The sequence below is a fragment of the Monodelphis domestica genome, chromosome 5 (assembly GCF_027887165.1).
Source record: "Monodelphis domestica isolate mMonDom1 chromosome 5, mMonDom1.pri, whole genome shotgun sequence".
NCBI classification, from domain to species: Eukaryota; Metazoa; Chordata; class Mammalia; order Didelphimorphia; family Didelphidae; genus Monodelphis; species Monodelphis domestica.
The window spans coordinates 300,251,071-300,264,843 of NC_077231.1; the positions used below are offsets into that span (position 1 = coordinate 300,251,071).

At 37.3% G+C, this 13,773-nt stretch overlaps 1 protein-coding gene across 13 annotated transcripts in view; it reads right to left on the reverse strand.

The window, feature by feature from the left end:
- SLC4A7 (solute carrier family 4 member 7) overlaps positions 1-13,773 on the reverse strand; it is a 160,319-nt gene that overhangs the window by 55,676 nt on the left and 90,870 nt on the right. For all 13 annotated transcript variants that reach the window (XM_056800362.1, XM_056800358.1, XM_007505206.3 and 10 more), the window contains 5 exons: positions 13,129-13,286; positions 9,184-9,271; positions 7,782-7,928; positions 6,763-6,869; positions 4,001-4,175 (listed from right to left, as the gene is read on the reverse strand). In XM_056800362.1, coding sequence (XP_056656340.1) covers positions 4,001-4,175; positions 6,763-6,869; positions 7,782-7,928; positions 9,184-9,271; positions 13,129-13,286 — 675 coding nt within the window. The remainder of the gene's footprint in view (positions 1-4,000; positions 4,176-6,762; positions 6,870-7,781; positions 7,929-9,183; positions 9,272-13,128; positions 13,287-13,773) is intronic.

Below are 13,773 nucleotides of genomic sequence, written 5' to 3' on the forward strand. Positions count from 1 at the left end.
GCAAAACTGTCTGAGGAAGTAAGCATCAGACCAATAATAATACTTTTAACTGGACAATGTGCAAATTTGTGTCATATTATGAAAGAAGACAACATATTCTGAATTTGTCCTTGTGTTCCAGGGTAAAACTAAACTGTCTTAAACTCTGCTAAAATGTGTATTTGTTAGAACCCATTTATATGGTAAATTTCTCTTACAAGAAATGTAGTCAAAAATGGTATCTGAAAAGAGAAAGTAAAAAATATTACCAAGATAGTCCAAGTTCAACGAAGTGCTAATATGGTAGCAGGCAGAAGTCAGGCCTAGCTCCTGAACTCCTCATAAAGCTCCACATAGGCCAATTCACTTACAAGAATGTTTCCTCCCCTGGAATGCTAGTATCCATGAACTGATTGGTTATCAGAGCCTCTTCCTGCCCCCAGGAGTCCTGGGGTCCTGACTGCTCCACCTGTTAATATCACCTGATTTCCTATTCTTACTTCCCCAGGTTCCTACCTACTTCTACCCAAACCAAACCACCATTCAAGACAAACATAGGTGAGCCATGCTCCAAGCAATTATACCCTCCTATGTGCAACACTCTTCCTTCCATTCTAGGCCAGACTTGCCCTCTCTCTCCCTACAGCTAACTCACTTTAACTGAGATCCTCCTCTACCTTCTTAACCTCAATGAACCTGATTCTCTCATGGAAATAATTAATTCTCCACTTCAGCCAATGATGGGGTAATTTCCACCCTTGATTTTCAACATGCCTTTCAAAACAGGAAAAAAATGGCACTTTTCTTTTCATCATTACAAATCCACAATGTGTTCCTCAAATCCAAGCCACTTGCTGTCTGCTGGATCAGTTCCCTACAATGTCCCAAAAGACCCTGGCCTCAAGCTCACATTCCTCATTTTTTCCTTTATCCACAGCAGTCAGCACTTCTGTGATTTCAGTATTTACATGGAGGGCCTCGACCTAGTGCTTCCTGAACCTCCTTGGCTTTGCAAACCTCCCAAAGTCCTATACAACAAACCAGTCCAACTCTCTGAACTTCCTCATTGTAAGTAAGACCTCCCTCTCCTTTCCAATTCTTCATGCTAATCTATATTCTCTTCAGTCAGGCAATAAACACTATGCTAGATACAGGAGGGAAAAATATAAAGAAATTTAAAAAAAAAACGCTCACAAGGATCTAACAACACATGTAACAACACAGTGCCCAGCACATCCCAGAGGCACTTGCTAAGTGCTTACTGACTGATATTAGCAAAATAACTAAGAAAGCTATATGTAAACACAAGGTAGTTTTGAGAGGGAGAGCACCAGTCAACAGAGTTGGGGAGAAGAGAATCAGGAAATGTTCCACAAATGATCACAATGGCTCCCCTGGACCGAATTACCATTTCTCTGCTGATGATTCTCACAGCTCCCTTTCCTGGCCCAACCTATCTATGGACCTCGAATTTCCCATCTCAAACACGATGTCCAGTAGACATCTTAAAGTCAATATTTACAGAACAGAATTCCTCTTTCCTCCATACCCTACTGCCTCCCACCTTCCAATCCTTCAGGCTCAGAACCAGGAGTCATCCTGCTCTCCACACTCTCTCAGCTCCCCAATATCCAGGCTATTGCCAAGGTCTGTCCATTTTATCCCTGCAATGACTCCGGAATGCACCCTCTTCTCTCCTCACTCTGGTGCAGATCATCACCTCACTACTGGACTGCCTCTCCCCACTCCCCCACCCTCCATTCCAAGGGGGTTTTCCTAAAACCCATTCTAATCATGCCACCCTATCCTATATCATCTGCTCAATAAACTCCAGTGGCTCCCTGCTGCCTCCAAGAACAAATACAAAATGCTGTTTGGCAAAGCTCTTTATAAACTGGCTCCCTATCTTTCCAGTCTTCTTTTATTATTTTTTTACCCTTTTTAACCCTTAACTTTCTGATTTAGAATCAATAATAGATATTGGTTCCAAAGCAAAAGAGAGGTAAGGGCTAGGCAGTGGGGATTTAGGGTCACACATCTAAGACATGCCTAATGCCAGATTTGAACCTAAACCTCCTGTCCCTAGATCTGGCTCTCTATCCACTGAGTGCTCCAGCCACCCCTGTTCCAGTTTTCTTACACATAATGTCCTCCTCATACTCTTTGATCCAGTGTCACTGGCCTCCTGGCTGTTTCTATGAATAAGACCCTCCCATCAGTTCGTCCTTCAAGTCCACTCTCCTGTAAATGACCTTGTTTCTGGCCCCACCCTTTGAGCCTTCAACCAGGTCCTCAACCAGAGTTGGTCTCCCTTCAGTCCAAGGGCTCATTACCTGGGATCCATGAACTTGTTTTGGTTGTGGATATTTTTATGTCTAAATTTCAATATAGCCGGCTTCTACTGTAATTCAATAGATACGTTTTTATACATTTAGAAATATTCCTCTGAGAAGCTTCACCAGACCAACCGAGGGTCCAGGATACAACAAAGGTGGCTCTGCACCTCTCTCCCTACCTATCCTGCATACCTCTGCCAGATTAATCTGCTTCAAAGCCCAATGCCTTCATGCTCACTATATCACCTGGAAGGAACACTCTGGCCACATCTACCAATCCTATCCTATCTCCAACATATACAAAAATGAAAAGTGAACAGTCACCATCCAACAAGCCTGAAATGACACGTCTTTCCTCTGACCTCATGCCAGTCATCACACACTTTCCGGTAATGTGCTTCCATGTATACATGCCTTACTCTCTCCTGGACCATCAAGTCTTTACAGCAACGATCTATATTACTGAATAAAGACAAGAGGAAAAAGCAGTAGACAATCAATGAGAAAGCCCTGCCTATTCTGAGACAATACCCAAAGGAAATATATACATTGTAGTCAACATTTAGTTCCTCTTTTAGAATGTAAATTCTTTTATGAGTGGGAATAAGTTTATTTTATTGTGTTTGTGTCCCTTAGATCTAGTATAGTACCTGGCACAAAGCTGGAACTTAATATATGTGTGTTGATTGACTGAATACCAATCATTTAAAAATGTAATTTAAAAAATATTAAAACAAATGAGATGTTATAATATTCCAAAATAATTGTTTAAAAATTCATATTCTAAGAAAGCATTTGTTATTAGGTTTATTTTCATAATAAGTCTATGTAGTACTATACTTATATAAAATTACTTACAAAACCATCTTATTTTAAATTAAGGAATCAAATTTCTTAACCTTTGTTAGGTCTCAGATTTCATCAAAAATAAAAATAAGTTTTATACAATAGTAAGTTTTACAGTAGAACAAGAACAACAGTTTATAAACTACTAACCATTACATTCAATCAAGTAACACTAAAATATCAAGATTTCCAAGTCATTAGATATTAGATTAAAAAATACAATGCAATATACAATAACCAGCTCTAGTTACCAACAAAAGAAAAAAACATATCCATTTATTTTTGTCATATTAAGAGAAGCTTACAGTAAACCATTCTTCTCCTGGTTTAGCTTTTTTATATTACACACTAAATAGCAATCAAGTTAAAGAAAGCACCCTGGCAGGACCCAGTATTTCCACAATTCTATTTGATAGCCCCAAGGCCAACTGACCAGGTCCTATGGAGCTCAGATTATGAACCTTGAGCTTCAAACTTATCCTACTCCAGAAGGGCTGAGAGAATGGTACATCACTCTTCCTTAAATCTGTCCACCCACCTCCCAGTCCCACCCTGGCCCCACCACCACCACCCCAAGACAACATAAGCCCTTTCTCAATTTATTTAAACCAGCAAGCTAGGATAAACATTTTTTACCTCAACTGTGCATCTTCTCCTGCTCACATGTGTCCCCACATTTTCCACAGCAATTATCTTTAAAGGAAGTCTGCTTTGGGGCAGGTTAAGCAAATGCTGTGGGTAAACTCTTCAAATACAAGTATGAATAGATGAGACAAATGCACAGAGACACTTGCCTCTGAAGCTCTAAAAGCCTGGCCGCTACCATTCTTTGTACTCACTATTCTGCCTTCTGTAGCTTCTCCAAGGAGCCCTCCAAAAGTGATTACAGGAGACATACAGGCACAGTATAGGAAAAGAATCGAGGCCAGGCACTGCAGGCTTAATGCATCCTTGAAGTCACTCAAGAAAAAAGGTGCTTTCCTTTTGATGTCAAGTATCAAACCACCAAAAAGCCTAAATAGGTGAGATGAAACTCGTCAAACTGTACACTGAAGGATTCTAGCTAGTTTCAACTCATAGTATGGCCAGTGCCCATTGCTTGTCAATAGAATTTTAAAATCATGATACACATGGAAGAAAATACAATGATTTAGTCTAGTTCAAGGATGACAAAGTATTGGAAAGCTGGTTACATTATATTTCACCAAAAAAGAGAGAGAGACATATGAGAAGTTACAATATTGATCATGGGCTACATACTGAAAAGATTGCAGTCACATCATTTAATAACTGTTGAAATCCTAGATACCAATACAATCTAAGGATAGGTGCAATGCCAATTTTTAAATCCAGGCACATAACTTAAGCCAACTTGAATACACAGAACTCATTCTCACTGACTACTTCTATCTGGACATCATTATTCTGAGGAACAGCTTCAGATTTCATGTGAAAGGAATTTTAATCTCACACCTCAGCATTAAATATGATATATCCTACATTCATACCACAAGATGCAGCAAGGCATAGTGGATGTTGAACTGTCTTTGGAGTCAGGAAGACCTGGGATCAAGTTCAACCAGACATGTCCTGGTATGTGTGGAACCTGAGGGAGTTGCTAAACCTCTCAGGATTCTGGGTGCTGACCCTTGAGTGAGATACCTCAACTAGGAGAAATCTATAGCAATAAAATCTAAGTTTGAGTTTCTGTCCCTATCCCTGATTAAAAAGGTTTAAGTGTGCATTCTACAACTATATAATAAGGGATTTTGAGAAAGTACTTACATATTTTAGTCAGTAAATAATGAATTCACATAAATTTTAAGTATATAAGGAAAAACACTGTAGTATGGTTTCATATAATTAGAAGCACTGAGATATGTTTAAGTAAAATATTCTATATCAAAATATTTCTTTTCTTTGCATTAATAAAATTAAGTAAACATGGAAAAAGGTTTTGGTTGGTTAATGCCAAATTAATACTTGCATACCAAAGTCATGTCATTTAAAACTTTTAAGTCATGCTTAATAGCCTTTTGGAAACACACCTTGATACTGAAGAAAATTTTAATACTAAAGAAGCAAAAATCTGTTACTTGTCCATGAAAATTTGCTAGAATATTTCTAAAAAGATAAATCATTTTCCAGTTATTAATAGTGATGATAATGAAGGGAAGAACTGCAATAAAACAAATGTTCCTCTATATCACGTTTAAGACCCTCACCTGATTTCCTCAGCTCCCAGAAATGTTTTGTTCTTTGTTTTTTCCTTTAAATGTCTAATACTAATATTACATCCTAGTCTCTGAGCAAATACTAACCAAATACAAAGATAGCTCAGAAATATTTAACAAATAAGATAAGTCTGCCAAGTAGAAAAATTAACATAAAGCCAAAATGATTTACATATAGCTTATAAAATTGAAAAATTGGCTAAAGTTGGCTAAAGTGAGATTCTAAAGACATTGTGATCTATAGGCCTGATAATCACTATTCTTTATTTATTTATATCTTTATTTATTTCTATATATTTTTTATTTAATATATATATATATTACATATATATATATAATAAATATATATTTATTTATATATTAGGTAGTGATTTATAATCACTACCTAAAAAGACAAAAAAAAATGAGATATGCTTTGGCCAACTTCCATGAAATAGTTCCAAGAAATCCTCTTCGGGATGGCACTTATCAAATTTTAGTGTAAAGGAATATGCATTTTTTCCCTATGTATAGCATTTCACGCCATTTACCAAAATTGATAACAGCTTTATGGCAAATATTTTTCTAGTTTTCTAAACAGATTTCAAAGATTCAGAATCTGTGGTCAAAGAAACAACTGTTTTTGAATGCTGTCCTGGGTAAAATGGAATTACCACATGTGCCTGAATCCAAGGAGAAACAGAAAGTATTAAAGTGTCAACTCTGTTCCTATTCTTGGTGTGTTATTTGTTCCAATGACAAAATCTCCAAATTACCTTCACATTTCACAAATAACTTTTTCCTAACTAACTAACTCTAGCCTTACAGGAATTTCAATAAGATTTACTAGGCTGCATTGTTATTGATGCAATAACGAGTGGTATACTGCAAAAGCAGGAGTAGTTCTTATTGTCCTTCTGAGTTACAAATAAGTCTTAACCAATAACTCCCCTTCCTACACTTTTGTGCTCCTTTGAGAGGACCATTAAAGGGTACCATTAAAACTACATTCTTTTCAAGCACAGCTTGGGTTGGGGCAGGAAGATATGAGAGCATATAAAGAGAGCATATGAGAGCTAGAAGACAGGATAGCATCAACTCATGCAACATTTTGAATATCTAGCCTGTTGTTTTTAAGTGACTATAATTAAGTAAAAGAGATTCATCACATTCGTAGCATTAAGATAATTTTAAAAGCATAGCTAAAAATAGTAAAATTATTACCATATTTTTAAAATGAAATCTCATTCATAAGAAAAAATATTCAACAGGACACACACACTCTCTCACTCCCTATAGATGCATAAACACATACCATAAAATAATCTACATTCATTGAAATTTTAACATGAACTTTCTGAAATTTATATATGATCCAGTAAACACACCTTCCAGTCCTCTGCAGTTCAGGTCCTGCATGATGTCCCTCCTCTTTGTGCACCTCACCTGATGTCGGAGTAGATCCATTTGGAAATATAGGTATCTTCCTCTTTTCCTACATTCAAAAAAGCATAACATTTCATATACACACATATACATGTGTTTATGTGCATATGGATGAACATGTACACACATACACAAGTATATTTTTTAAAAGATGCTCATAGTAAGAATAACTAAATTGATCTCTTCAAAATAAGTTCAGATTAAAATGTGTATCAATTTTGACACCAATTGTTTATCATGAGAGTAAAAGGTGCTGGGGAGGGTGAGGGGAGAGTTTCCAACTTAGCTTTTGTTCAAGCAGCCATTTCAAATATTCTTTATTTGAGCATTATTACTTAAGTCCTCATGATCATTCTTTTATGTGTTCCCAGAAAAATCAGGAAACACATTATCCTTAAAAATCCAAGCAGATAATTTTCAAATAAACTAGATAGACTGAAATAATAATTAATTTTTACAAAAAACAAACGCAAAAAGGGAAATGAGACAAACAGCTACAGCAGTAGGAGAAAATATATCCATCCTGATTTTGAAGCGGAAATAAAATATTCTTTTTTTAATTAAATACTGGAGTAGAACTTCTTAAGCAGGTAGATGTAAGTCTGCAAAATTTTGGTTTGTAATTAAGTCAGTTACTTTGCCATTAACATTCCTTAGGTCAAGAAAGTATTTTCATTTTTAAGCAGTCATCATGATTCTTTGTGACAATCAGGCCTAAGTGGGATACAACAAAATATCAAGACAACCACCCTGACCCAAAGTACCATTCCCCAAGAGATGGTCCACTATGATTCTGCTTGAAAAACAGATCCATTAATTTATTGAAAAAATTGGATCATTATAAAATTGTTTTTGGCACACACCACAAACTAATTCCTATATCACTACCCATACAAAGATTAAATGAAAGCATTTACGATAAATGTAAAACAAACAAACAAAAAACCCAAAGGAATCTGACCTGGGAAGGCACACTCTTTGGTGGCTCAATGCGTATAGAGGGGTCCCACTCTCCTGGAGGAAGAACAGTTACTTGGTCTAAAAATTCATCAATTCCAGAAAGGAGGTCATTTCTATCTTTTGCTTTATATGCAACATCATGGAAAATCTTAAAAAGAAAAAATATATAATTGTCTATAATGATTTTCTGTGAAAAGATTCAGCATGTAATAAATATATATTCAGAAGAATCCTAAGGCAATCTCTAACAACAAAATAATAATGACTACCATCCCAAAATGCCTACCTAACTGGAATTATTAATGGATTTCAAATGCAATCACATGACAAAAGAAAGAAAAGTACTTCTTTCCAGCCATGGTGGTGAAGTGTTTACCAAAAAACAATTAAAACATGACACTTCATTAGAATGAAGCAAAGCTTTTATAAAAAAAAGATGCTTTTCAAGCTATTTGTAGCAAAGGTATTAAAGTGTGTATTTCACCAGTACAAATTTAGTTGCTAACCTGAGCCTTAAAATACTCAAAATACAGTTTAAAAAATTAATGTTTTCAACTATCTTTACATGCAATTAGGCAAAAATAAATAATAATAAAATAAAAATTAAATACTGGGAGACTATGGGGGAAATGTTTACATGTTCTATAGAAAGAAGGCATGCTAAAGAAGGGAAAAAAGGAATAAGGGAAAATAAGGAGCGATAGAAGGAAGAAAAAAGAAAGATAAGCAATAAAGAAGGAGAGAGGGAAGACTGAATCAACTTTACAATTTTTTTCTTCTAAATGATCAAAATAGTTGACTGCAAAACTGGTTGTAATCTGATATATCTGCCCAATACTGAATTGTGGAAAGGTGACTATGAAAAAGAAGCTAGGACATCTAAATCACACTACAATGGATGACTAGAGAATTGAATCTTTATCAGTGCTATTTTCCCCAAAACAAATCTAAATGAAATAGATTCTAAGGAAGGTAAAAGGCTCCTAGACATTTTAAAAATTCAGTATTTTCAAAACAAGAGGAAATTTAATTGGTGGACCTAATCCTAAAATTAGAGCTTCAAGGGAAAAAGAAAGTAGGAAAACAATAGGGTAAAAGCCTTGGTGTTCTGCCATCCAATTCCCTCAGTATAGCAGGATCATAGAGAAGGGACGTCAGAGGCCTAAGTTTAAGTCCACCCACTCATTTTACCAACAAGGACTGAAAACCATAAAGATTAAATGACTTGACCAGGGTCACACAGGTATTAAGAAGCAGGTTTAAGATTTCAACTTGGGTCCTTTAAATGCAGAATTCTCCCCAGTGAGTCACTGTTAAGAGCATTGGGACTCCAAAGTCACCACCCACCACACATACATTTTATTGTTCTTGATTCACTAAAACATAAACACATTTTTCCTTACCTCATCGGTCATAAGGGTGGCTATTGATCTCCCAATTTCATGGTACTGTGGTGCCTTGCCAGCAGGGCCCAGTAAAAGGAATAAAAACCTAGAAAGCATTTAGGAGAGGGAGATGCACAACTCAAAGTAAGCCAGAATGTATGAACAACCTTTTAAAAAACAATTCTAAGTAATTAAACACAGCCAGGCAAAGGACTCCATATATCTGGTTCATCAGCATGAACCAAGGGGAGATGTGGCATAAAGAACCCAAAACTTTTGTATTTAATTTTGTGTTTTATATCAGAATAGTCTTGGAAATCATTACCCAGCATCATGATACACAATGGTGAGGCTCTCAGTGGAGCCAAGTGTTCTTCCCACTTTATCCCCGCATCAGTTTACAGATTAGATGAGGGAAAGGAAGGGACCTGCGCAAGGAATGTCTGAGAAGGAATCTCAATTCAAGCCTTTTGATTCCAAGTACAGTGCTCGGTCCATCATGCTCTCTCACACCTTTCACTGAGTTTCCCTCACATTAAAAACAATTAAGATTTAGGTAATGCTTTAGTGTCAACAAAACAGTTTCCTCACACTTATCATTCCCCTGTACTCACACCTTGTCCTTCAGGCTCAGAAAAGGGGGATCACTTGCCCAAGTTCTTGCAGCTGGTAGCACCAAAGAACCCCCAAAATGGAAAAAAGCCTCCTTTTCCCCCTCCCTGAGCATCAAACCCAACAGGCTTGCTGATAATAAACCCCCATCTGCAACGTCCCTGACAAGAAATTGGTTGGTGATTGAATCTTTCTCTGCTGGCAGAAGTCCAGTGGCACTTACTCACAAAGTGGTTCATTCTGTTGTTGGGAGAGTGTGTCAAGCTGAAATCTGGCTTTCTATGGAGGTTCACTCTCTAGACAAAAACAATCCCTCGTCCACATCCTAACTGCCTAAATTAACCAAAGGATTTAGTGCTCTGCCAGGGACATGGACACAGGTTAAACACAAGGTCTAGAAATTTTCTTTTAAGGAATGAATGAGATGTATGCAGGAGGAAGGTATTAGTTAGCAGTCTGAGTAATGGAAAAGCAACCAAACAAGACTCCTCACTAACAGCAAAGAGGCAGGGCCTACTCAGGACACTGTCAGATACAGCCACTGTACTCCATGTTTTGGCTTAATTGCCTTTATTTGTCACAAAGGGGTAGAGAGCAAAAGAGTGGGATGGAGAAATAAAAAGCATCAATAAAACTTTTCCTCAACAGGGTGGTTAAAAGTAAAATAATTTTTTTCAGCCACAAAAACTCAGGAAGTTATTCTACTACTGCAGGGAGACGGTTGCTATCAGCAAAGCCAGGAGTTCACATTATGAGAAAACATAAGACCTTTGAAGTACTAAAGAAGGATGCTTAGGAATTATGTTCTTCTCAAATCTCCTTCCTTAAATCTCACTTTATGCATCTTTCTCTTGAGTGCATTGGACAATTTTACCTCCATAAATAAGTTGTGTTTTAATCGTTCACTAAAAGCACCAGCAGGGTAGGCCCAAGACTTTATTTATAGACTTTGTATCTCTACAGTGCTTAGCAGTCTGTGCACACAGCAGGAACTTGGATAAAGAATGAATGAGGGGGCAGCTGGGTAGCTCAGTGGATTGAGAGCTAGCCCTAGAGACAGGAGGTCCTAGGTTCAAATCTGGCCTCAGGAACTTCCCAGCTGTATGACCCTGGGCAAGTCACTTGACCCCCATTGCCTAGCCCTTACCACTCTTCTGCCTTGGAGCCAAGACAGAAGGTAAGGGTTTTAAAAAATAAAAAAAAATGAATGAATGAATGAATGGATAAAACTGAAAATCAATGGGAATACATTAAGAATAAGTGACTGCCAAGACATATCAGTAAAAATGTTTATTAATTCACAAGCTAAAATTTTCCAATGGGAAGCAACAAATGTCCCTCAGTGAAATTTATAATCAGGCTCTGCAATCTCACAAAGGGTTATTTTTCACAAGAGAAATTTATAACCTAAGTGAGAAACTGGGTGAGAAGAGTTTTGAGGTTATCTTGGTATAACTCCTCTCCTTTATAGAAAAAAGAAAGATGCTCCAGTGGGGAAGTAGAAGCCCAACTTCTCCATGGTAAAGTTGAGGTTATAATTTTGATTTCTTAATCCCCATAGTGCTGCTATAAAGCCTTGTAAATCTTGAAATTTCTCAGACTTGTAAATGTTAAAAATTTCCCCATCGGGGAATTCTCAATTGGAACAATTCCCTACTGGGAACAATCACCATTTTGATGTGAGAACTCGCCAGGATCAGAAATGGGAGGAACTCTGCTCCACCCGTACTTAAGACTGCTTTAGGGGAGAAAACTCCTTGCTAAACAATGAAAGTACTTGGACCCAGGCTTATAATAAGGCAAGGAGTTCTTTGAGCCATGCCTGTTTTTAGAATTGATACAATGGGATGCTAGGTACCTATAAAGATCAGGCAACTTGTAAACTTGCCAGGAGCAAAGAGGTGAAAACTTACTTAGAGGTTTTCTCTTGAGGGGATTAGTCGACTTAGCTGTGTTTTCTCTGGTTCAGACTTACTGAGGGGATTAGTAGACCCAGCAGTGTTTTTTCTGATTCAAACTTACTAAAGGGATTAAGTCAACCCAGCAGTGTTTTTAGAATGGGTTGTCCTTTAGAAAAGGTCTACAGTGATTGGTAGATGTAAGGACTTAGGGGAGGTGACATAGGAGAAAACCCCCTATATAAGAAAAAGCAGAATCTCTTGAAGGACAATCCTTTTGGAGAAAGGAGGATTATGAGGATCGCTTGGGAAGAATCTCTTGAGAGAGGCTCTGGAGAAGGGAAGCTCTTGGAGGACAATCTCTAAGGAGGTCTCGCTGGAGCTCCTCTGAGGGGACTCTGTCCCTCTGGAGGCTCTGGAGAGAGGCCCTTTGGAACAGTCTCTGGCTGGAAGGCTCTTTGAGGAGGACTCTGGCTGGAACTCTCTCTGGTGAAGTCAGCTGAGATGGAGCTGGCCTGCTGTCACTAGAATCCTTGCTTAGACAGACCTTGTGGTGAGTGATAAAAGACTGACTGACTGATCTCTCTCTCTTAAGACTCAGGTCTAGGCCATGTTGGCTTAAGGCCCTTCATACTTATTTCCTTTTTCTCTCTTTCCTTTAATTACTTATTGTATTATTAATTAAAATCTCTATAAAACCCAGCTGACTTGGGTATATTGAATAATTGGGAATATTTCCCTGACGACCACCTTATATATTGATTTAAAAACAAGACACTGTAGTGGAAACATATTTCCTGCGGTCATAAATTTACTCACCCACTCTTACATCTACTATAAATTATATCTTCCACTATTTTGCTCACTACAGTTTACAACCTCAACCATTTTAACTCTTACAGCGTTGTTCATTCAGACATTAGTCAAGATGCAGCTGAAAGTGAGAATAGTATTTGCAAAGACCCAGAAAGAAATACAAAGTGCTATATCCAATGGGGAGCAAGGGTCCTGAACAGACAGGAAAACAAAACTTGGTTCTTTGCCATATAAGGGGTCAAACACATTTCATCAAGTGTAAAATGTCAACAAGAAGACAAGTTTCCTAATTGCCAGAAGACAGATAAACTTCTAAAAGGCATTTTCTCAAGTACTAATATTTTTTTATTGGGGGGAAGGGAGAATAGGAGGGAGAGAGGAAGGCTATTCCTTTCAGCTATTTCACCACTACAGGGACCTTGTGCAAGATCACAGAGCCAGTCTCTTACAAGGGCAGGATTTGAACTCAGATTTTCCTGACTGAAACATACTCTACCCCTCCAAAATGTTTATGGTTGGCAGCAATGATTCAGGCCACAACAATGTTTTGCTGCACAAGATAAAGGAAATGTTTACATTAAGTTTAATATATATGTTGAATTCTGGGAACTGTACTAGAAGCTGACTGATTCTTTACCTGGTGGGAACAGGAACTTCAGTTAGGCCTGAAAGAAGGACAGCTGGTGACAGCCTCACAAATGCAATGATAGGCCTTTCCAAAAAATCTACTTCTCCCACCAAAACATTTGATGCTTCAGCTCCTGTGGGAATTTTCCTCATGAAGTTCATGTCAACCTATAAGAAAACAGACAAAAATAACAATCAAACACAAGTATTTCCACAATAACACTAAGAGACAGTGGTAGGGAAGAGATAGAGGGGAAAAAAGGAAAAAGAATCTTTCATGAAAGACTACTGAAAATGATTTGATGGAAGTATAAATCACAGGTCTACAAAACTAGACAAATATAAACAAGATGCCTGCTAAACAACAATTTCATATTTTAATTCTGCTCTAGTTTATTACTTCTAAACCTAAATTATTGTGCATTTTCACTAAAGAAAATTTTTAATTAATATAGCAACATTCATTCAAAACTCTAAGGACAAATATTTTTCCACAAACAACTAAGAGTTCATGAAATTATACACAGTTCTGGAAGTCATTTATCAAATACAGAATTAGAATACTCAAGTAAATCTTAGTGCTCTCGCTTTTTCAAAGTTAAGAAAGTTATGCAGACTCTTCAGGCAGGAAAAGCTACGATTTCAATTCACAAAC